The 22347-nt window shown below is 43.1% G+C and overlaps 1 protein-coding gene across 1 annotated transcript in view; it reads left to right on the top strand.

Annotated features, from left to right (window-relative positions):
* Window positions 1-20507, top strand: part of abcg4a (ATP-binding cassette, sub-family G (WHITE), member 4a) — a 37290-nt gene extending 16783 nt beyond the window's left edge. The window contains exons 3-15 of the mRNA XM_014195814.2: window positions 7010-7127; window positions 7351-7483; window positions 7867-7917; window positions 13654-13799; window positions 13959-14082; window positions 14523-14637; window positions 14814-14959; window positions 15188-15295; window positions 15515-15683; window positions 15915-16015; window positions 16227-16385; window positions 16613-16731; window positions 16982-20507. Coding sequence (XP_014051289.1) covers window positions 7010-7127; window positions 7351-7483; window positions 7867-7917; window positions 13654-13799; window positions 13959-14082; window positions 14523-14637; window positions 14814-14959; window positions 15188-15295; window positions 15515-15683; window positions 15915-16015; window positions 16227-16385; window positions 16613-16731; window positions 16982-17207 — 1715 coding nt within the window. The 3' untranslated portion in view covers window positions 17208-20507. The remainder of the gene's footprint in view (window positions 1-7009; window positions 7128-7350; window positions 7484-7866; window positions 7918-13653; window positions 13800-13958; window positions 14083-14522; window positions 14638-14813; window positions 14960-15187; window positions 15296-15514; window positions 15684-15914; window positions 16016-16226; window positions 16386-16612; window positions 16732-16981) is intronic.
* The last annotated feature ends 1840 nt before the right edge of the window (window positions 20508-22347 follow it).

The following is a 22347-nucleotide window of genomic DNA, read 5'->3' as shown; positions in this document are numbered from 1 at the left end:
GTCAGCAGGAAAATAACCGTGGCGACCTTGGACCTCTCCGTGGTGGGGGCTCCCATCTGATGAGTGGAATAGAGGGAAGGGACAAACGGGCATCGCTGACCTGGGCGGACTGTTGGATGGACTGGGGTGCTGGGTCGACTTGTCCTCCGCTTGTTTGAGGTGACACCCCTAGTGAAATGTTGAGACGTTGAAGAACCCGCAGGACCTCATCCAGTTGTGCCAGCTGGTCATGGTGTTGGCAAAGTAGGTGTCCCTGTTCGCTGACCATCTGGGAGATGTCGTCATTAACTGCTGCTTCCATTTGGTGAGGCAGTATTCTGTAATGTTGACGCAGGGAGTCAGGAAGCAGGTGCAGTTAGTGAGTTTAATATTACCGAACATAGAACGATACAAGACAAACGTCCGACAAAAAACAACCAATACTGCCTAACCAAAACTGATAACAAAAGAGAGCTATATAAATGGTAAGTAATCAGGGAGTAATGAAGTCCAGGTGTGACGCAGGTGTGCGTAAAGATGGGTTGACAGGACCGGTGGTTAGGAGACCGGTGACGCTGAGTGCCGGAGAAGATGTGACAATTAAATGCATTTTTTCCCCTCGTCAATCTACACAAAATACCCCATATTGAAAAAGCATAAACAGGTTTCTAGAAATGTTACCACATTTATAAAAAATTAAAAACAGAAATACCTTATTTACGTAAGTATTCAGACCCTTTGCTATGGGACTACAAATTGAGCTCAGGTGCATCCTGTTTCTATTGATCATCCTTGAGATGTTTCTGCAACTTGATTGGAGTCCACCTGTGGTAAATTCAATTGATTGGACATGATTTGGAAAGGCACACACCTCTCTATATAAGGTCCCACAGTTGACAGTGCATGTCAGAGCAAAAACCAAGCCATGAGGTCGAGACAGAATTGTGTCGAGGCACAGATCTGGGGAAGGGTACCAAAACATTTCTGCAGCATTGAAGGTTCCCAAGAACACAGTGGCCTCCATCACTCTTAAATGGAAGAAGTTTGGAACCAACAAGACTCTTCCTAAAGCTTGCCGCCCAGCCAAACTGAGCAATCGGGGGAGAAGGGCCTTGGTCAGGGAAGTGACCAAGAACCCGATGGTCACTCTGACAGAGCTTCAGAGTTCCTCTGTAGAGATATGGGAGAAGCTTCCCGAAGGACAACCATCTCTGCAGCACTCCACCAATCAGGCCTTTAATGTAGAGTGGTCAGACGGAAGCCACTCCTCAGTAAAAGGCACATGACAGCCCGCTTGGAGTTTGACAAAGGGAACCTAAAGGACTGTCACCCCATGAGATACAAGATTCTCTGGTCTGATGAAACCTAGATTGAACTCTTTGGCCTGAATGCCAAGCGTTACGTCTGGAGGAAACCATGCACCGCTCATCACCTGGCCAATAGCATCCCTATGGTGAAGCATGGTGGTGGCAACATCATGCTGTGAGGATTATTTTCAGTGGCAGATACTTGGAGACTTTTCAGGTTCAAGGGAAAGATGAACGGAGCAAAGTACAGAGAGAGTTCCTTGATGAAAACCTGCTCCAGAGCGCTCAGGACCTCAGACTGGGGCGATTGTTCACCTTCCAACAGGACCACTTGAGAGAGAGAGAGAGAGGCAGGATAGAGATAAAGGAGAGAGAGGCAGGATAGAGAATGGGGCAGGATAGAGAGAGAGGCAGAAGATAGACAGGCAGGAGAGCGTTCAGTAAAGATCACTGGGCGTCAGACTCACTCTAAACTAACTGTCTATTAGGCTGGTGAGGATGGGGTCAGCCGGGTAGCAATGACTTGATAGGGCACTGTTAGCACTCAGTAGGTGTAATGATAAGTGGATGTATCGTATCGCGTTGCCAGACATATTGTATTCTCACATTAGCGGCTGGAGACGAGTCCAGTGGATATATTGAGTTGCACCACCCACCCCACCATTTTGCCCTCAGAACAGCCTCAATTTGTTGGGGCATGGACTCTACAAAGTGTCAAAAGCATTCCACAGCGATGCTAGCCCATGTTGACTACAATGATTCCCACAGTTGTCAAGTTGGCTGGATGTCCTTTTGGTGGATGGTGGACCATTCTTGATACACACGGTTTACTGTTGAGTGTGAAAAACCCAGTAGCATTGCAGTTCTTGACACAAATCGTTGCGCCTTTTACAGTACCATACCCCGTTCAAAGGCACTTACATTTTTGAATGGCACACATACACAATCAATGTCTCAATTGTCTCAAGGCTTAAAAATCCTTCTTTAATCTGTCTCCTCCCCTTCATCTACACTGACTGAAGTACAGTGGTTTGCGAAAGTATTCACCCCCCTTGGCATTTTTCCTATTTTGTTGTCTTACAAACTGGAATTAAAATTGATTTTTTGGGGGGGTTTGTGTCATTTGATTTACACAACATGCCTACCACTTTGAAGATACATTTTTTTTTATTGTGAAACAAACAAGAAATAAGACCAAAAAAGTGCATAACTATTCACCGCCCAAGTCAATACTTTGTTAGAGCCACCTTTTGCAGCAATTACAGCTGCAAGTCTCTTGGGGTATGTCTCTATAAGCTTGGTACATCTAGCTAAAACATGCTTCAGCTCCTTCAAGTTGTATGGGTTCCACTGGTGTACAGCAAACTTTAAGTCATACCACAGATTATCAATTGGATTGAGGTCTTGGCTTTGACTAGGCCATTCCAAGACATTTAAATATTTCCCCTTAAACCACTCGAGTGTTGCTTAAGCAGTATGCTTAGGGTCATTGTCCTGCTGGAAGGTGAACCTCCGTTCCAGTCTCAAATCTCTGGAAGACTGGTTTCCTTCAAGAATTTCCCTGTATTTAGCACCATCCATCATTCCTTCAATTCGGACCAGTTTCCCAGTCCCTGCCGATGGAAAAACATCCCCACAGCATGATGCTGTCACCACCATGCTTCACTGTGGGGATGGTGTTCTCGGGGTGATGGAGGTGTTGGGTTTGCGCCAGACAGCATTTTCCTTCATGGCCAAAAAGCTCAATTTTAGTCTCATCTGACCAGAGAAAATTTTTCAATGTAGGGGAGTCTCCCACATGCCTTCTGGCGAACACCAAACGTGTTTGCTTATTTTTGTTCTTTAAATAATGGCTTCTTTCTGGCCACTCTTCCGTAAAGCCCATCTCAGATACTCCAATCTCCCCTGTGTAGCTTTGCAGCTCCTTCAGGGTTATCTTTGGTCTCTTTGTTGCCTCTGATTAATGCCCTCCTTGACTGGTCCGTGAGTTTTGGTGGGCGGCCCTCTCTTGGCAGGTTTGTTGTGGTGCCATATTCTTGAAAAAAAATTTAATAATGGATTTAATGGTGCTCCGTGGGATGTTCAAAGTTTCGGATATTTTTTTATAACCCAACCCTGATCTGCACTTCTCCACAACTTTGTCCCTGCTCTGTTTGTAGAGCTCCTTGGTCTTCATGGTGGTGCTTGCTTGGTGGTGCCCCTTGCTTAGTGGTGTTGCAGACTCTGGGGCCTTTCAGAACAGATGTATATATACTGAGATCATGTGACAGATAATGTGACACTTAGTTAAATAAAGTCCACCGGTGTGCAATCTAAGTATGTGACTTCTGAAGGTAATTGGTTGTACCAGATCTTATTTAGGGGCTTCATAGCAAAGGGGGTGAATACATATGCATGCACCGCTTTTCAGTTTTTTTATTTTGTGAAACAAGTTGTTTAATTTGTTTTCACTTCACAAATTTGGACTATTTGTGTATGTTCATTTACATGGAATCCAAATAAAAATCGATTTAAATTACAGGTTGTAATGCAACAAAATCGGAAAACGCTAAGGGGGATGAATACTTTTGCAAGGCACTGTATATTTAATAAATGACAATAATAAGCGATCATAGCTTTCACCTAGATTCATTTGGTCAGTCTGTCATTGAAAGAGCAGGTGTTCTTAAGCTACTTGGGTCAGGGTCTGATCACTACTTTTCCATCAGAGCAAGGAATGCACAGTGCATCTATGCCAATGTTATGTGCTGATATGTAACTGTTCCCCAGCAAGAAAAAAATGAATTGTCGTTCAAACAGAAAGGGGAACTAACAGAGTCACTGAAAACAACCAAAACAAAACAGGTGGGCTTTTAGGAGGGGTTCTAAAAGACACTGAAAGTTGACTAGCAACAACAACTGGGACCAGAAAGACACCCACCATGAGCTGCTACTAAATTTGACCAAGAAGAGGCAAACAAAAGAAAAACCCACACCAAACTTAAGACAGGAAGCAAACCAAAAAGTGGAGCAAAACAGAAACGGGGAAGATCAGATAAAGCATTGTTTGTCTAGAAATCAAATAGGGAGAGCAAACTAAAGGTGTTAAACCTCCACATCTCTCAAGACAACAGGAGCCCTGGGACAGCACAGGTAAAACACCTTCCCACTAATGAGATGACAAACGGGCACCGGTGTAACACATACTGACTAACGAGGTGAAACCAATCGGTGTGCCCCATGTGCTAACGTCCAACCTCTAAATATAAATGGAAAAACCAAAGCCTGTAACAGTAACCAATGATATGTGAACAAGCACTCTGTATATTGTATTTTGTTGTGTTTTTGTTAGATGCTGAGTGAGAGAGGGCTCCACAATGCTGTATAGACTGTGGATTGTTATCAGACAGACATACCTTGTGTACTACTGTTGCTCTCTGAATGAATGTAATGCTCTCTGAATGTATGTTGCTAGTGAGAGAGCTCCAGAACACTGTATAGGCTGAAACTGACAGACAGCCCCTTATCCCTTTTACATCTCACTGTTTCCATCCCTCCCTCTCCCTCTCAACCTTTCACTTGTTTACCATCTGATCATCTCTCTTTTATTAAACCCCATGCCCTCACCTGCTTTAATCTAACCACAGTGTCCGATTTCAAAAAGGCTTTACGGTGAAAGCAAAACATTAGATTATGTTAGCACATCACCTAAACAAGAAAAGCCGAACAGCCATTTTCCAAGTAAGGAGAGGCGTCACAAAAACCAGAAATACAGCTAAAATTAATTACTAACCTTTGATGATCTTCATCAGATGACACTCCCAGGACTCAATGTTACACAATACATGCATGTTTTGTTTGATAAAGTTCATATTTATATCCAAAACCCCCATTTTCCATTGGCGCGTGATGTTCAGAAAATGTTTTGCCACCAAACCTCCGGTGATTTTGCAGAGAGCCACATCAATTTGCAGAAATACTCATCATAAACGTTGATAAAATATTCAACAGTTAATGAAAGAATTATAGATAAACGTCTCCTTAATGCAACCGCTGTGTCAGATTTCAAAAAAGCTTCACGGCGAAAGCACATGTTTGCAATAATCTGAGTACGGCGCTCAGAAAACAACCACAAGCCAAGCAGAAACCCGCCATCTTGGAGTCAAGAAAACTCTGAAAAAGTATTATAAATATTCACTTACCTTTGATGATCTTCATCAGAATGCACTCCCAGGAATCCCAGTTCAACAATAAAATGTTTGTTTTGTTCGATACACTTTATCTTTATGTCCAAATACCTCCATTTTGTTCGCGTGTTAGGTTCACTATTCCAGGCGCGCGCTTGCTAGCTCCAGACGAAAAGTCCAAAAAGTTATACTACAGTTTGTAGAATCATGTCAAACGATGTACAGCATCAATCTTTAGGATGTTTTTAACGTAAAACTTCAATAAAATTACAACCGGACGATTCCGTTCTCTTTAGGAATGAATATGAAGTCAGCTCGCTCCCAAGCCTGCGCGTGTGACTGAACTCGTGCCTTATCCTGGGACACCTGTTTCCAGAAGCTCTTGTTGGCTATCCATTCACAGTAAAAGCCTGAAACAACGTTCTAAAGACTGTTGACATCTAGTGGAAACCTTAGGAAGTGCAACATGACCCCGTAAACACTACAAATTCAATAGAAATCCACTTGAAAAACTACAAGCCTCAGATTTCCCACTTCCTGGTTGGATTTTTCTCAGGTTTTTGCCTGCCATATGAGTTCTGTTATACTCACAGACATCATTCAAACAGTTTTAGAAACTTCAGAGTGTTTTCTATCCAAATCTACTAATAATATGCATATCGTACCTTTTGGGTCTGAGTACCAGGCATTTTACTCTGGGCACGTTTTTCATCCGGACGTGAAAATACTGCCCCCTATCCCTAAGAGGTGCACTCTGTGGCACCATTGGCCAAAGCTCTGGGGATGTAATATTCCTCGCTCTTCATTGATCCATCTCTCTATCCCCCCTTTCAATCTCCCTGTCTGTTCCAGTCTTAATCCTGATGTCTCCTCCCATACCTCTCCTTATTGGTTTAATCACCCTCTGTCTCACTCCCCATTTTTTCTATCCCCTTATCCCTTTTACATATTACTGTTGCCATCCCTCCCTCTCCCTCTCAACCTTTCACTTGTTTACCATCTGATCATCTCTCTTTTATTAAACCCCATGCCCTCAGATGTGTATGAACTTTCCTAAAGCATAAATCACAGTCCACAGACGCTGAGACGCGATAGTTTGGGATGCACAGCCTGAACGCGCACCTTCCCAAATTTCCCAACCAACGCGGTTCCGTATACGCGTCCTCTATTCATTTGAATGTGTTGACAGTTGAAGAACTAGGTTGAGCAACACTGAGAATTTGAAAGTATGAAAGTCAACGGTCCAATATTCTAGAACATTGATGTGCGGCGTACACAATTTGGACTCTGATTGATGCTTAACACACTCACAGTACAACTTCGATCCCTCAACACAGATACATGAGAAGGATAGTTTTAAACAAGCTTTATCCTGTGAGTTTCCAATCCTGACAGACTGCAAATGTGTGGATCATCCCAGACCTGTGGTGCAGAGTCGGTATGGATTATGAGAGTGTTGCATAGTGTTGCTTTGTTTCTTGTCCCTCAGGTTGCAAAGCCCTGCTCAAGTGTTTGGAGCCTGTTGTTGTTTACTGACTGTTGTGTTTCCCGCCCCAGGTTACAAGGCCCTGTTAAAGTGTCTGTCAGGAAGGTTCTGTAGCAGGGAGCTCATCGGCATCATGGGGCCGTCAGGGGCTGGCAAGTCCACTCTGATGAACATCCTGGCTGGGTACAGGTGAGACGGGTCAGAATGGGCTTGGTCCAGGTGAGACATGTGGGGGGGAACTGTTACATAGCAGTCTTACACTACTGTACTGAGATAGGAAACCATGGACTTTCTCTGATCTGAGAAAGTGGCCAAGATGCAGGAAGACTATATTGAATAAAACAGTCTCTGATCACTCAGATCAGATGCAAGTATCACTCATTTACTGTCTGTTTCTATGTTTGTGTAACAGAGAGACGGGGATGAAGGGTCAGATCCTGGTGAACGGGCGGCCGAGGGATTTGCGTAGCTTCAGGAAGATGTCTTGTTACATCATGCAGGACGACATGCTGCTGCCAAACCTCACCACGCGGGAGGCCATGATGGTGAGGTCACCTTGCTTGTTAGACATGTTGAAGGTGAGATCACCACAGAGATGATGGTGAGGTCATAGTTAGTTATGCTGCTGCCACACTTCACCACACAGGAAGCCATGATGGTGAGCTCACCCTTCTGTTAGACATGTAGGCCATGATGGTGAGGTCACCTCAGATATGTAGGCTATGATGATGAGATCACAGTTAAACATGCTGCTGCCATGCCGCACCACGCGGGAGGCCATGATGGTGAGGTAACCTTATTACTTCCATGGAGACCATGGTGGTGAGGTCACTGTTAGATGAATAGACAATGTTGTTGGATAAGGTGGTTGGCATGGACCTCACCCTTCTAGGGGCCATTTTCTCATGTTATGTCTCTCTTATATTAGGTGGCTGCCAATCTGAAGATGAAAGAGAGCATGGAAGTGAAAAAGGAATTGGTGAGTTTGACTTAATATACTCTAGTGGGGTAATATTTGATATATATAATGTTATAAATACCTCACATCAAATATAATGTTGTCACATGCACCGAATACAACAGGTGTAGACCTTACCGTGAAATGCTTACTTACAAGCCCTTAACCAACAATGCAGTTCAAGAAATAGAGTTAAGAAAATATTTACTAAATAAAATAAAGTATAAAATAAAAAGTAACACAATAAGATAACAATACCAAGGCTATATGCAGGGGGTACCGGTACTGAGCCAATGTGCGGGGGTACAGGTTAGTCGAGGTAATTTAGGTAGGGGTAAAGTGACTATGGATAGATAATAAACAGCCAGTAGCAGCAGTGTAAAAACAAAGGGGTGGGGGGGGGGGGTTAATGTAAATAATCTGGGTGGCCATTTGATTAATTGTTCAGCAGTCTTATGGCTGTTAAAGAGCCTTTTGGACCTAGACTTAGCGCTCTGGTGATTTCTTTGGGGGGGCCTTCCTAGTATGTAGGTCCTGGATGGCAGGAAGCTTGGCCCCAGTAATGTAATGGGCCGTACGCACTACCCTCTGTAGTGCCTTACGGTCGGATGTTGAGCAGTTGCCATACCAGATGGTGATGCAACCGGTCAGGATGCTCTTGATGGTGCAGCTGTACAACTTTTTGAGGATCTGGGGACCCATGCCAAATCTTTTTACGACTGTCTTGGTGTGTTTGGACCATGATAGTTTGTTGGTGATTTCATAATGTGACTCATGATAAGACTGTGCAATTGTCCTATTAAAATGTTTATCTGACTCCATAAAGACTATTTAACAATATGCAAGAGACAATAGCTGAGTTGCAGTAATAGAAAGGTCAAGAAATGCCTGAGAATGGAATTCTAAATACAAGTGTATTTAACTACTTGATAACATTATACAAAGCATAAGATTAAGTCACAAAGCATTAACAAGCATTACAAGGCATTATTCTAGGCATTATCAGAGAGAGAGGGAGAAATAAACAAAGAAACCATGGCTTGTGCCATTGCAGAGAGAGAGAGAGATTCACCACAGCTGGTCAGGAACAAATAAGAGAGACAGACGATGAATCAAAAATATTTTATAAGCATCTGAGTTGTTTGGATTCGAAAATGGAGTTTGTTGACCAATAGTATTACTGTAAAGTTAAACTCCAATCAGATATCAGACCTACAGGATGCAACCTCTGCTTCTCAGAGATGAAACAATGGGGGTTGGAGAGATAACGAGGCACTACTAAGACAACACAGAGGAAATTCTTGCCTACAGTTGATAAGAAGAGTCACTATGGGGGCTGGGCTGCCCTACATAATCCTCTCTTGAACACATCTCATTCTGCATCAGACAGAAGTGTTCAAAACCGGACAGTCACTAGACAATCTTCAGACCAGCAGTTCATGGTCCTAGCAGCATCACTTCAGGAGTGTCCTTTTGGTGGGTAGAATTGTCTTTTTTTAGACATGTAAATGTAGTTATGTTACACCTTTCCTGCAAGATCAAAACATAGAATTGAAGGAACATCACTGATGAATTCACATTACAATTAACATAAAATTGTTTGTTTATCTGTTTGGATTGGTCAATAGAAAATTCTAATGTATTTATATCAAATCAGTCAGATGACTATAAAATATACTGCTAAAAAAAATAAAGGGAACACTTAAACAACACATCCAAGATCTGAATGAAAGAAATAATCTTATTAAATACTTTTTTCTTTACATAGTTGAATGTGCTGACAACAAAATCACACAAAAATAATCAATGGAAATCCAATTTGATCAACCCATGGAGGTCTGGATTTGGAGTCACACTCAAAATTAAAGTGGAAAACCACACTACAGGCTGATCCAACGTTGATGTAATGTCCTTAAAACAAGTCAAAATGAGGCTCAGTAGTGTGTGTGGCCTCCACGTACCTGTATGACCTCCCTACAACGCCTGGGCATGCTCCTGATGAGGTGGCGGATGGTCTCCTGAGGGATCTCCTCCCAGACCTGGACTAAAGCATCCGCCAACTCCTGGACAGTCTTGTGCAACAGTGGCGTTGGTGGATGGAGCGAGACATGATGTCCCAGATGTGCTCAATTGGATTCAGGTCTGGGGAACGGGCGGGCCAGTCCATAGCATCAATGCCTTCCTCTTGCAGGAACTGCTGACACACTCCAGCCACATGAGGTCTAGCATTGTCTTGCATTAGGAGGAATCCAGTGCCAACCGCACCAGCATATGGTCTCCCAAGGGGTCTGAGGATCTCATCTCGATACCTAATGGCAGTCAGGCTACCTCTGGCGAGCACATGGAGGGCTGTGCGGCCCCCCAAAGAAATGCCACCCCACACCATGACTGACCCACCGTCAGAACCGGTCATGCTGGAGGATGTTGCAGGCAGCAGAACGTTCTCCACGGCGTCTCCAGACTCTGTCACGTCTGTCACATGTGCTCAGTGTGAACCTGCTTTCATCTGTGAAGAGCACAGGGCGCCAGTGGCGAATTTGCCAATCTTGGTGTTCTCTGGCAAATGCCAAACGTTGGGCCCTCATACCACCCTCATGGAGTCTGTTTCTGACCGTTTGAGCAGACACATGCACATTTGTGGCCTGCTGGAGGTCATTTTGCAGGGCTCTGGCAGTGTTTCTCCTGCTCCTCCTTGCACGTAGGCGGAGGTAGCGGTCCTGCTGCTGGGTTGTTGCCCTCCGACGGCCTCCTCCACGTCTCCTGATGTACTGGCCTGTCTCCTGGTAGCGCCTCCATGCTCTGGACACTACGCTGACAGACACAGCAAACCTTCTTGCCACAGCTCGCATTGATGTGGCATCCTGGATGAGCTGCACTACCTGAGCCACTTGTGTGGGTTGTAGACTCCGTCTCATGCTACCACTAGAGTGAAAGCACCGCCAGCATTCAAAAGTGACCAAAACATCACCCAGGAAGCATAGGAACTGAGAAGTGGTCTGTGGTCCCCACCTGCAGAACCACTCCTTTATTGGGGGTGTCTTGCTAATTGCCTATAATTTCCACCTGTTATCTATTCCATTTGCACAACAGCATGTGAAATTTATTGTCAATCAGTGTTGCTTCCTAAGTGGACAGTTTGATTTCACAGAAGTGTGATTGACTTGGAGTTACATTGTGTTGTTTAAGTGTTCCCCATATTTGCAAACAAATGGCAGAATTTTCTCCATCTCCTTAGCTATCATACTCTAATTCCACTTACTTCAAAACTCAGTTCTACAGAAAGTGGAGAGCAACACTTATGCAGTTCTACTACATGATATCTTTTTTTTTTAAAGCAGTGTTAGAATGGATTACCTACACGTACTGACCAGCTCATATTATACACAGAAGCGTGCTACATGGCAGACTCATCTGGGGGCATTTCCAGCCCACTCATTATCTCAGCCAATCATGGCTAGCAAGAAGGTTGCTGCCTTTTTCCATGGCTAAACCAACTAGGCTCGTAATTTAACGATTTTATTCATATTTACAGATGTTATATAAGTTTATTTTTAAGGCACATGAAAGTTCACATGTTCCAGATGGCATTTCTGCCAAAAAAACATTTACGTTCAAATGGCGCTCCTAGTAGTGACACGCGACATGCGCCTAGTTTCACATTTAGCATCTCAGTTTAAAGCACCCAACATTAGCATAAGGCCATTTTGTGAGAAACAAAGCAATGACTTTTCATAGCACACACACATCTATACATAACGCATAGGAAAACAAACTATTCTTTGGGTCTTAACAGTAGCCATTACATTTTGTCTATCACTCTGTATACATCAAAGAAAGCAGATTCACAAAAGTAATCTATATAGCCATCACAAATGGATATAGAAATGATTGAGTTGCAAAGGAAGAAATGATTAACGCATCATCGTCAAATAATCAACATCCAATGTTTTGGGAGAAAGCTCCAAATCTAACCTATGCTCAAAGTAGAATCTAGACGGTCTACCAAACCCCAAATCCCAACATTTCTGCATCGTATTACTACTTCTGCAAGAGTTACAAAACCTAACAGAGCGTTGGGCCAGTAACCGAAATTATGCTGGAACGAATCCCCGAGCTGACAAGGTAAAAATATGTCGTTCCGTCCCTGAGCAAGGCAGTTAACCCACTGTTCCCCGGGCGTCGAAGACGTGGATGTCGATTAAGGCAGCCCCCCGCACCTCTCTGATTCAGAGGGGTTGGGTTAAATGCGGAAGACACATTTCAGTTGAATACATTGTTGGACCACTGACTAGTTATCCCCCTTTCCCTAGTTGGTAACACTGAGGGCCGGCAGGCTGTCTAAAATGTGCAGGAGGATTTCCTCTGCCTACGTTCCAACAGCACCTGACCATATGCCCTTCCCTTTTACAGAAATCACAGTAAAACCTTGTGGGTTGTTTGGGATTAACCTCTGTACCTGTCCCAGTTACTGCAATGGACAATATTTAGGTAGCTTGGTCTGCTCGCACACCAGAGAGCAGCATGGATGCACACACCACACCCGTAGGTTGGACTGTATACGAAACAGACAAATCACTATGGTGCCGATTTGTGCTCTGTTATATTGAATCTCTCTGCATGTCAAGTAGAAATTACATGCCTGGAGTTCTGATTGAAAGTGCTCTATTTTGAGCTCATATGTCCTCTGGGACTTCACAGTGGTATCATAGTTTTCTGTTTTCCTGAGTAAAAATTCAACAAGCTCTAGAATAAACATCTTAGATTTGTTCTTATTTATGCCAATATATTGCATGTTTTTCATGGTTCGGGCTAGGCCCCTTAGTTCTAGGGAAGGGAAATCTTAACACTACAGCATACAATTACATTCTAGACGATTCTGTTCTTCCAACTTTGTGGTAACAGTTTGGGGGAAGGCCCTTTCCTGTTTCACCAGGACAATGCCCCTGTGCACAAAGCGAGGTCCATAAAGAAATGGTTTCTCGAGATCGGTGTGGAAGAACTTGACAGGCCTGCACAGACGCCAACCTCATCAAACAACTTTGTGAGAATTGGAACGCCGACTGCGAGCCAGGCCTAATCGCCCAACAGTGCCCGACCTCATGAATGCTCTTGTGGCTGAATAGAAGCAAGTCCCCGCAGCAATGTTCCAACATCTAGTGGAAAGCCTTTCCAGAAGAGTGGAGGCTTATATCAGCCCATGATTTTGGAATGAGAAGTTTGACGAGCAGGTGTCCACACACATGTCACCATTTACTGTAGTGGGGTAATATTGTGTGTGTATACAGTGTATATAATTACAGTGTATTCAATTACTTTGTAAAAGGAATTATAACATTATTCTGGGCATGATCAGAGAGTGAGGGAGAAATAATGCCATGGCCCATAGCTCATGGAAGAGACATAGAGAGAGAGAGAGAGAGTGTGTGTGTGTCAGCACAGTTGGTCAGGAACAAATAGAGAGACAGACAATGAACTGAGTTGTTGACCAATACTATTACTTTAAACTCCAATCAGATATCAGACCTACAGGATGCAACTCCTGCTTCTCAGAGGTGAGACAATGGGGGTTTGAGAGATAATGACAACATAGAGGAATTTCTTACATACAGTTGATAAGAAGAGTCACTTCGGGGGCCGGGCTGCTCTACAATACTGTACATACAACATCCCAGGTTTACAGGACATTGCCTGGAAATCTTAACGTTCAAATGTTTATAGTAGTGTATGTTTATGTGTCTCTCTGTGTCTGACCACCAGGTAGATGAGATCCTGACGGCCCTGGGACTGCAGGAGTGTGCCCAGACCCGCACCATCTCTCTGTCTGGTGGGCAGTGCAAGAGACTGGCCATCGCACAGGAGCTGGTCAACAATCCCCCTGTCATGTTCTTTGATGAGCCTACCAGGTAGGTACACACCTGGTATACTGACACACCTGGTACACACTGACACAGAGGAAATACTGCATAACAATGATGTTGGGTGGGAATCTGCTTTGTTGCTGCCCTGCGTAAAGGAATAGTCACCAAGCACAAGCTAACGTTTGTCATCTCTCTCTCTCTCAGTGGTCTGGACAGCGCATCCTGTTTCCAGGTGGTCTCTCTCATGAAGTCCTTGGCTCAGGGAGGAAGGACAATCATCTGCACCATCCACCAGCCCAGCGCCAAGCTCTTTGAGATGTTTGATAAGGTAACTAAATTCAAGCTTTTATGCCATTACACAGTATGTATGGTATTGTACAGTATCTAGGACTGACTGCCATATGCTTTGTCATTAGCCTAATCATTATTTTAACTGTCGTAATGAAAGTGAGGTCTATACTGTTGTGTATGATGTCCGGAGCCAGCTGGTTTTCTGTTCTACCTGATCATTAATTGCACACACCTGGTGTCCCAGGTCTAAATCAGTCTCTGATTAGAAGGGAACAATGAAAAAAAGTAGTGGAACTGGCTTCAAGGTCCAGAGTTGAGTTTGAAGGCTCTAGACCGTATTTCGAGCTCAGTTGTTATGTAAAGCATTAGCATACATAATACATAAAGGCATTAGCCATGTATAATTCAGAGACTGATATTACATCAGGCAAAGATATGTAAATAATACTGTGAATGTCTCTGTGTTTCCTTCTTTAGCTTTACATCCTCAGTCAGGGCCAGTGTATATACCATGGCACTGTCCCTTACCTCATCCCTTACCTGAAGAACCTGGGCCTTCACTGTCCTACCTACCACAACCCTGCAGACTTCAGTGAGTCAGCATAAGATCCTGTGTGCGTGTGTGCGTGCGTGCGTGCGTGCGTGCATGAGTGTGACAATGCAAACATTTTTCAAAGTCCTTTTTAGTGGATCAAGGTTCTTCTTCTTAGTTCACTAACTCACTCTGTCCTCTGTTCTCTGTTTTTCCTCTGTGTCCCCTGTCTCTAGTTATTGAGGTGGCCTCTGGGGAGTATGGCGACCTGAACTCGGTGCTGTTTGAGGCTGTGCAGGGAGGACTCTGCTCAGAAGAGGGCAAGAAGAACTCCAGCGACAAGAGTGACCCAGCCTCATCTGGCCACTCTAACAGTCACAGTGTGAGTGTTGGCACACTGACCGACAGGAATCACTCGCCATCACAGTCCCACACCACTGACCTGCAGCACACAGTCATGCAGCGTGATGAGATCACTCAGGAGTCACTCACTCAGTCAATACCCATACGTCTTTACCTATTCACTCATTGCATGTCTTTTCAACTCCAACTGTGTAAGGGATCTAATTGTGTCCTATGTCCTGTCCTCTCTATGTCTGTCTGTCCACAGGATACACAGTACACAGGAACGATGGAGAAACACAGCTTTGCCACCAGTACCTGGTCACAGTTCTGCGTTCTGTTCAGAAGAACACTATTAACGATATGCAGGGATACGGTAAACAATTCACATAATAATAATAATAATAATAATAATAATAATAATAATAATCTTAATCTTAATATTGACTTGCGTTGTGTGTGTCTGAAATGAATTAGTAAACTTAAAAAGAAAACGATCGAGTGAATCAATACATTGTGTGGGTGAGTGAACAGCAAGTACTGTTTATTATGTTGCGTACTAAATTGAGACATGCTTTTCTGCGTGTGTTCGCAGGTGTTAACCCACCTCAGAGTGATGTCCCACATATGTATAGGGATTCTGATCGGTCTGCTCTATCTCAACATTGGCAATGATGCCAGCAAGGTCTTCAACAATACTGGTTTCCTCTTCTTCTCCATGCTCTTCCTCATGTTCGCTGCCCTGATGCCCACCGTCCTCACCTGTAAGGGACAGCGAGAACATGGGGAGGGTGGAACAATCTTACCTTGTGAACATGTTCTTGCAATCTAGTCTCAGATCTGTTTGTGGTGTCTTGCCTAATGGTCCTGTGGTCTACTTTATGATGTGTCCATATGAGTTGGTAAGAAAGCACAAACAGATCTGAGACCACACTAGTTGTTGTACTATTAACAAGAAATGTATTGTACTCATACGCGGTTTATGTGTTTCACAGTTCCTCTGGAGATGTCAGTGTTTCTGAGGGAACATCTCAACTACTGGTACAGCCTGAAGGCCTACTTCCTGGCCAAAACCATGGCGGACATACCCTTCCAGGTGAGCTGTGTGGCTAAGTTGACTTTGATTCATCTTTCTTTACAAAACAGCAAGGCAAAATAATACTGTATGGTCTCTTCCTTAGGGCATGATACAACTACATTCAATCTATCTCTGTATGTGTTTCTCTCTTGCTCCCTCACTCTCTTTACCACTCTCCCCTCCCTCCCTTTGTCTTTATGTCTCCCCTCTCCCTATCCCTCCCCCCCAGGTGATCTGTCCCATCATGTACTGCAGTATAGTGTACTGGATGACAGAGCAGCCTCCTGAGGCAGTGCGGTACCTGCTCTTCATGGCCTTGTCCACCTCTACAGCCCTGGTAGCCCAGTCCCTAGGCCTCCTCATTGGGGCCGCCTCCACCTCCTTACAGGTACTGTACATCACATGGGTCAGCTGTTTACAGACCGGTACTACCACGCACAACCGACCGTCGGTCGGCCAATCGGCCAATCGGCCTGCGCAGCACAGCAGATATTCCTGTTTTATCATTTCAAAATGATACAGCAGTCTGGTCCTGCACACTGACTCACTCACTTTCCCACTCTTCAGTGGAGTTGTGGTGGTGTTTTGTGAATAACTGAACTTCCCTCTCTCCAGGTGGCGACCTTCGTGGGCCCAGTCACAGCCATCCCAGTGCTCCTGTTCTCTGGATTCTTTGTCAACTTTGACACCATCCCCAAGTACCTGCAATGGAGCTCCTATGTGTCCTATGTCAGGTGGGTCTGCTCTGTTGGGGCTATAAAATCCTTTGAATCCTTTCCTTTGCTACCTTCGTGCTCCTGTCTATGACATTCAATTAATCAATTATAGAATATCATGATGTGTTAAGAGGATATTATGCTGTTTCTTCCAGCTTGGGTTATGTGGAATGATCTCCAACAATCTGACAAACCTGCTCATTATGTTACTCTGTGCAAGGTGTTTGTGTTACTCATTCAACTTCTCCTTCTCCACTTCTCCTACCAGGTATGGCTTTGAGGGGGTGATCCTGTCCATCTATGGGATGAATCGTTCGGAGCTGGAGTGTCCTGGGGTGGTATGTAAGTTCCAGAAGCCTGAGGAGGTTCTACAACTACTGGACGTGGAGGATGCTAAGCTCTATGTGGACTTCCTGGTTCTGGGTGTGTTCTTCCTGGTCCTCCGACTGGCTACATACCTGGTGCTCAAATATAAAGTTATAGCAGAGCGATAAGACGAAGAGTACATTGAATTTTTTTTGCAAGGTTTTATCTTTTTATTAAAAAAGGACAATAACTTAAGACCACAAATCATAGTTTCCCCTCCCTTACTATAAGTCATTTTAGTTTAAAATGTCCTGACAGTAATCCAATTTGTTTACAGTATTTAACCTTTATTATCCAACAATACTGTGTAAAAGAACTATACACATACAAACAGATACCCAATATAGTAATTACAGTATAAAGCATGTGTCTCTATGGAATGAAGAGGAGATGTACAGTAGCTGGTGGGGGACAATCCCAACATCCCACACTGCACTGCATCCAAGAGCTCAAGTCCTGTCCTATTTATGGAGGTTAAGGATACACAAACCTCTTGGTCCAAGATGGGACAGGACTGTGTCAGTTTGTTTCCACCCGCAAGGCTACACTTGACTTACAAATCTCCTGTCCTTATACATTCCCACTGAAACCCAAAGACATCACAAAGGACAATTGCACAAACACTGTGCCCAGACAAAAAGGTTGAAATATGGACATGTGGTGAACATGAGAAGAGGACTCTTCAGGGCTGGGGGAGGTCTGGACTAAAGACACTTCTCTGAAAACATCCCTCCCTCTCCCTTTGGCTGTTTGCAATGGAACTGGAACTGAGGCCCACTGGATCACAGAATTGGTCTTGGAACAGAGTCCCAGGGATTTCAAATCACTGGACAGTGTTCTCTCTAAAAGAGTATATACCAGACATGGCAGAAAGACAGCCAGAGGATCCATAACAATATGTCGTCATTTGTCTCCATTTCCTGTGATGTCATCGTATACCCGGGATCTTTTGGGTAAGCCCACCACCCTGACTATTCTGGATGTGGACCACAGAATATGGCAGGTTTCATTTTGTCAATTAAATCAAAGATGGATGGACATAAGTGGACTTGAGAATGTGAACTCCCTGACAGGGTGGTATGCAAGACTGTGCACACTTTTGGAGAAGTGTTGAGAATCTGGACACAGCCCCATAATCAGAATGCATTTCAGATGAGGAGAGTGAGAGAGGGTGTGGGTCTACTGCCCAAACATTGACACCCAACATTATGCTTCTATTGTAACCATGCTGTGTTGTAGTTGATTGGGAGAACATTCCAGAACTGGACTCTAAAACATAGTGGGTCTTCACAGAAATTTCACTGGACTGCAGCCTCCTCAACAGAAGATAATACAGTGATTTTCTTGACATGAGGGGGACTTGATGGCTGAACTTAAGGAGTGACTTATTTTTTGTTTGTTTGTGTAATTGCAATAGCCAACTCTGTGGTAGACGATGTGTGCTTTCCTGCAAATCAAATGGTGTCACCATTTGGACCCAAGACAAAAAGCGTAAACTGCTTGTTTTTGCTTGTTAAAAGAATGTTGACTCCTTCTCTTCTAGAGAAATTCAATTACTGTTCTATTCTATGTTGTTCTGCATTCTGGCAGTCTGACAGTCACATGTGTGTTGTGAAAAACATTGTTGCTAGGTACTTGAGATACTGGCTGGGCAGTTTTTGTGCCTCTGCACTGGAATGGTCTGAGCTCTGTTCGCTTCAATGCACATTATTTGCACATAGACCCTATGCTAACACTCATACACAGACATAGATACACACACGCACACACACACACATGAACAACCATACACACAGCTATGTTTAGCCAAGCTTCTCTGTGTCACAAGGCAATGCAAATCTTTTTTTCCAATAGGCTATATTGCTATGGAAAGATTTCTGACTCAAACTATGCTACGTAGTAATCCTCATTATAATTGGCACAATGGATTTATAACACCACCATGTCCTGTGTATTCAGAACTTATAATAATAATGTTAGTATATAATCAAATGATTGTACAGCGAGTATGTTATGCTGTAAAGAAAATGTACATATGCACTTTTTGATGTACGTTTATTGCTTCTTTTTTTGTATTTTATTTTATTTTTATATATCCATGTGAAACGTGTTGCTTGAAGGGGTCAGCAACTAGATGTTGCATGATGATTTGTGGAAGGAAAGAATGAACTATACAATTTGAAACATTATATAGAGGAATGGTGACCCACTAAAGTATTGTCTTATCCCCTCCCCAAATATTTACCCAAGTTGGTACCAGAGTTTTACTTGTTCTCTCTTTTTGACATTTACTCTGGATACCCATGATTCCTTGACAGTGATGGTGTACATTCTAAAGCAGGGATACAAAGATGTGAACTAGACAGCAGACACAGAAGTCTGAGGCTGTCTGAATAGTACTTACCGATATTGTAATTTCTGTTAAAAAAAAATACCAGGATGTTATTATACCTAGTTTCAAGTCCATTGTGCAATATTCTATTATAGAGGGAGAGCCAGTTGAGTAAAAATGTATGTGCTGTAACCAACTCTTCTATCATTGCCATGCGATGATACATTTTGTTTGGCATGACAAGATAGAAGAGTTGGCTACCTCACATACAGTATGGGACCAGGCTACATGTGTGGTTGGGGAGCTGTATGTGAATTCAGCCTTAAAGCAGGATTAGAATGATAATGTATATTTAGTCTCTGTTCCTGTGGCTTAGTCTAAGTCTCTTAATAAAGGAAGACAACAGAACAGATTGTCTTGAATCTCTTACAAATAGCAATAGTCTCTCTGCTTTGTCAGTTTTACCTAATTTCTCCCCCTCAGATGTTTTTACAGTGCTCATGTTATGTCTCTGACCTGCTTAGTTGTTTTCTGTATGGAAAAAGATGCACATCCAACGTCTTTGTACAAGAGCTGGATATCCCCCCCAAAATATGTTCTGCAAATGATATAGAATTTTTTGCTGTAGCCTGTCCATGCTATGTGTGCAATACCCATCCAAGGGCATTTTACCTCTTTGCAGACTGATTTTAGGGCGAGAAGAATGTGACGTGCCACTGTGGCTCAGCCAGAAAATCTATCATGTTATGTTTGCATTGTGTTAAGCTCCGCATATGACACATTTTGGGAAATGCCAGTCAGTGCACAATTTTGCACTGTATTCATGCATGGCTAATGATGATCATTGATTATCCTTCCTAGTGTTGCACTGGTGTGATGGGCAATGATGCTGCTGGATATGGATTATTTACAGTGGAATAACAGACTGTTTACACCACCAAACTTATTTTTTTGTCTTACTATAATGTCTTATCTTGTTGTGTTTATTTGGTTTGTTTATCATTCTGTTGATGTAATTGTTCTATCAACTTCAACAATGCAAGTTCTGTGTACTGAACGCAGTTCAGAAGATTACAATAAAGACAATTATTTATAACCTGTTCCAAGATAAGATTTGTTTGAATATTAATGTTTTGGTGAGATGTTTTTTTTAATTAGAGAATATACATAAATGTCCGATCTAATTTAGGAAAGAATATGCGACACCATTCTTTCACAAGAAATTCCATAATTTGGTATTTTGTTGATGGTGGTAGAAAACGCTATCTGAGGCACCGCACCAGAATCTCCCAATCGGGTTAAGATCTGGTGACTGATACACACACACCGTCACACAACCCTTTAAACACCATATGTCCCTTTGAGACCCTTCTTTCAAAGTGACTGAGATCTCTTATTCTATCCATGGTAGCCAAAATAATGGCAACTGGGCCTTTCTATACATGACCCTAAGCAATGATGGGATGTTAATTGCTTAATTAACTCTGGAACCACACCTGTGTGGAAGCACCTGCTTTCACTATACTTTGTATCCTTAATTTACTCAAGTGTTTCCTTTATTTTGGCAGATACCGGTATGTTTCTTTGATCTACTGATGTCATCATCCTCAGCATCAGACGACAGCAGTTTGTGGGTAAGGGAGCCCCCTGCTGCCACCGGAACTTTACTTCAAGCAACAACCCTGTCTCTGATCAACAGCTGTTGATGGAACACTAGCCTATATACAGCTGAAGTCCGAAGTTTACATACACTTAGGTTGGAGTCATTAAAACTCGTTTTTCAACCACTCCACAAATGTATTGTTAACAAACTATAGTTTTGGCAAGTTGGTTAGGACATCTACTTTGTGCATGACACAAGTCATTTTTCCAACAATTGTTTACAGAGATTATTTCACTTATAATTCACTGTATCACAATTCCAGTGGGTCAGAAGTTTACATACACTAAGTTGACTGTGCATTTAAACAGCTTGGAAAATTCCAGAAAATGATGTCATGGCTTTAGAAGCTTCTGTTAGGTTAATTGACATAATTTGAGTCAATTGGAGGTGGACCTGTGGATGTATTTCAAGGCCTACCTTCGAACTCAGTGCCTCTTTGCTTGACATGGGAAAATCAAAAGAAATCAGCCAAGATCTCAGAAAAAAATGGTAGACCTCCACAAGTTTAGTTCATCCTTGGGAGCAATTTCCAAATGCCTGAAGGTACCACGTTCATCTGTACAAACAATAGTACGCAAGTATAAACAAAGGTTGTACTTTTTGGAGAAATGTCCTCTGGTCTGATGAAACAAAAATAGAACTGTTTGGCCATACTGACCATCGTTATGTTTGGAGGAAAAAGGGGGAGGCTTGCAACCCAAAGAACAAAATCCCAACCATGAAGCACAGGGGTGGCAGCATCATGTTGCGGGGGTGCTTTGCTGCAGGAGGGACTGGTGCACTTCACAAAATAGATGGCATCATGAGGCAGGAAAATTATGTGGATATATTGAAGCAACATCTCAAGACATCAGTCAGGAAGTTAAAGCTTGGTCGCAAAAGGGTCTTCCAAATGGACAATGACCCCAAGCATACTTCCAAAGTTGTGGCAAAATGGCTTAAGGACAAGAAAGTAAAGCTATTGGAGTGGCCATCACAAAGACCTGACCTCAATCCTATAGAAAAAGTCTGGGCAGAACTGAAAAAGCGTGTGCAAGCAAGGAGCCTACAAACCTGATTCAGTTACACCAGCTCTGTCAGGAGGAATGAGCCAAAATTCACCCAACTTATTGTGGGAAGCGTGTGGAAGGCTACCCGAAATGTTTGACCCAAGTTAAACAACTTAAAGGCAATGCTACCAAATACTAATTGAGTGTATGTAAACTTCTGACCCACTGGAAATGTGATGAAAGAAATAAAAGCTGAAATAAATTATTCTCTCTGCTATTATTCT

Source organism: Salmo salar, chromosome ssa04, assembly GCF_905237065.1.
Source record: "Salmo salar chromosome ssa04, Ssal_v3.1, whole genome shotgun sequence".
In the NCBI taxonomy this organism is placed as follows: domain Eukaryota; kingdom Metazoa; phylum Chordata; class Actinopteri; order Salmoniformes; family Salmonidae; genus Salmo; species Salmo salar.
Note: the sequence above shows the minus strand (reverse complement) of the source record. Positions and strands in the feature narration are given on the sequence as shown.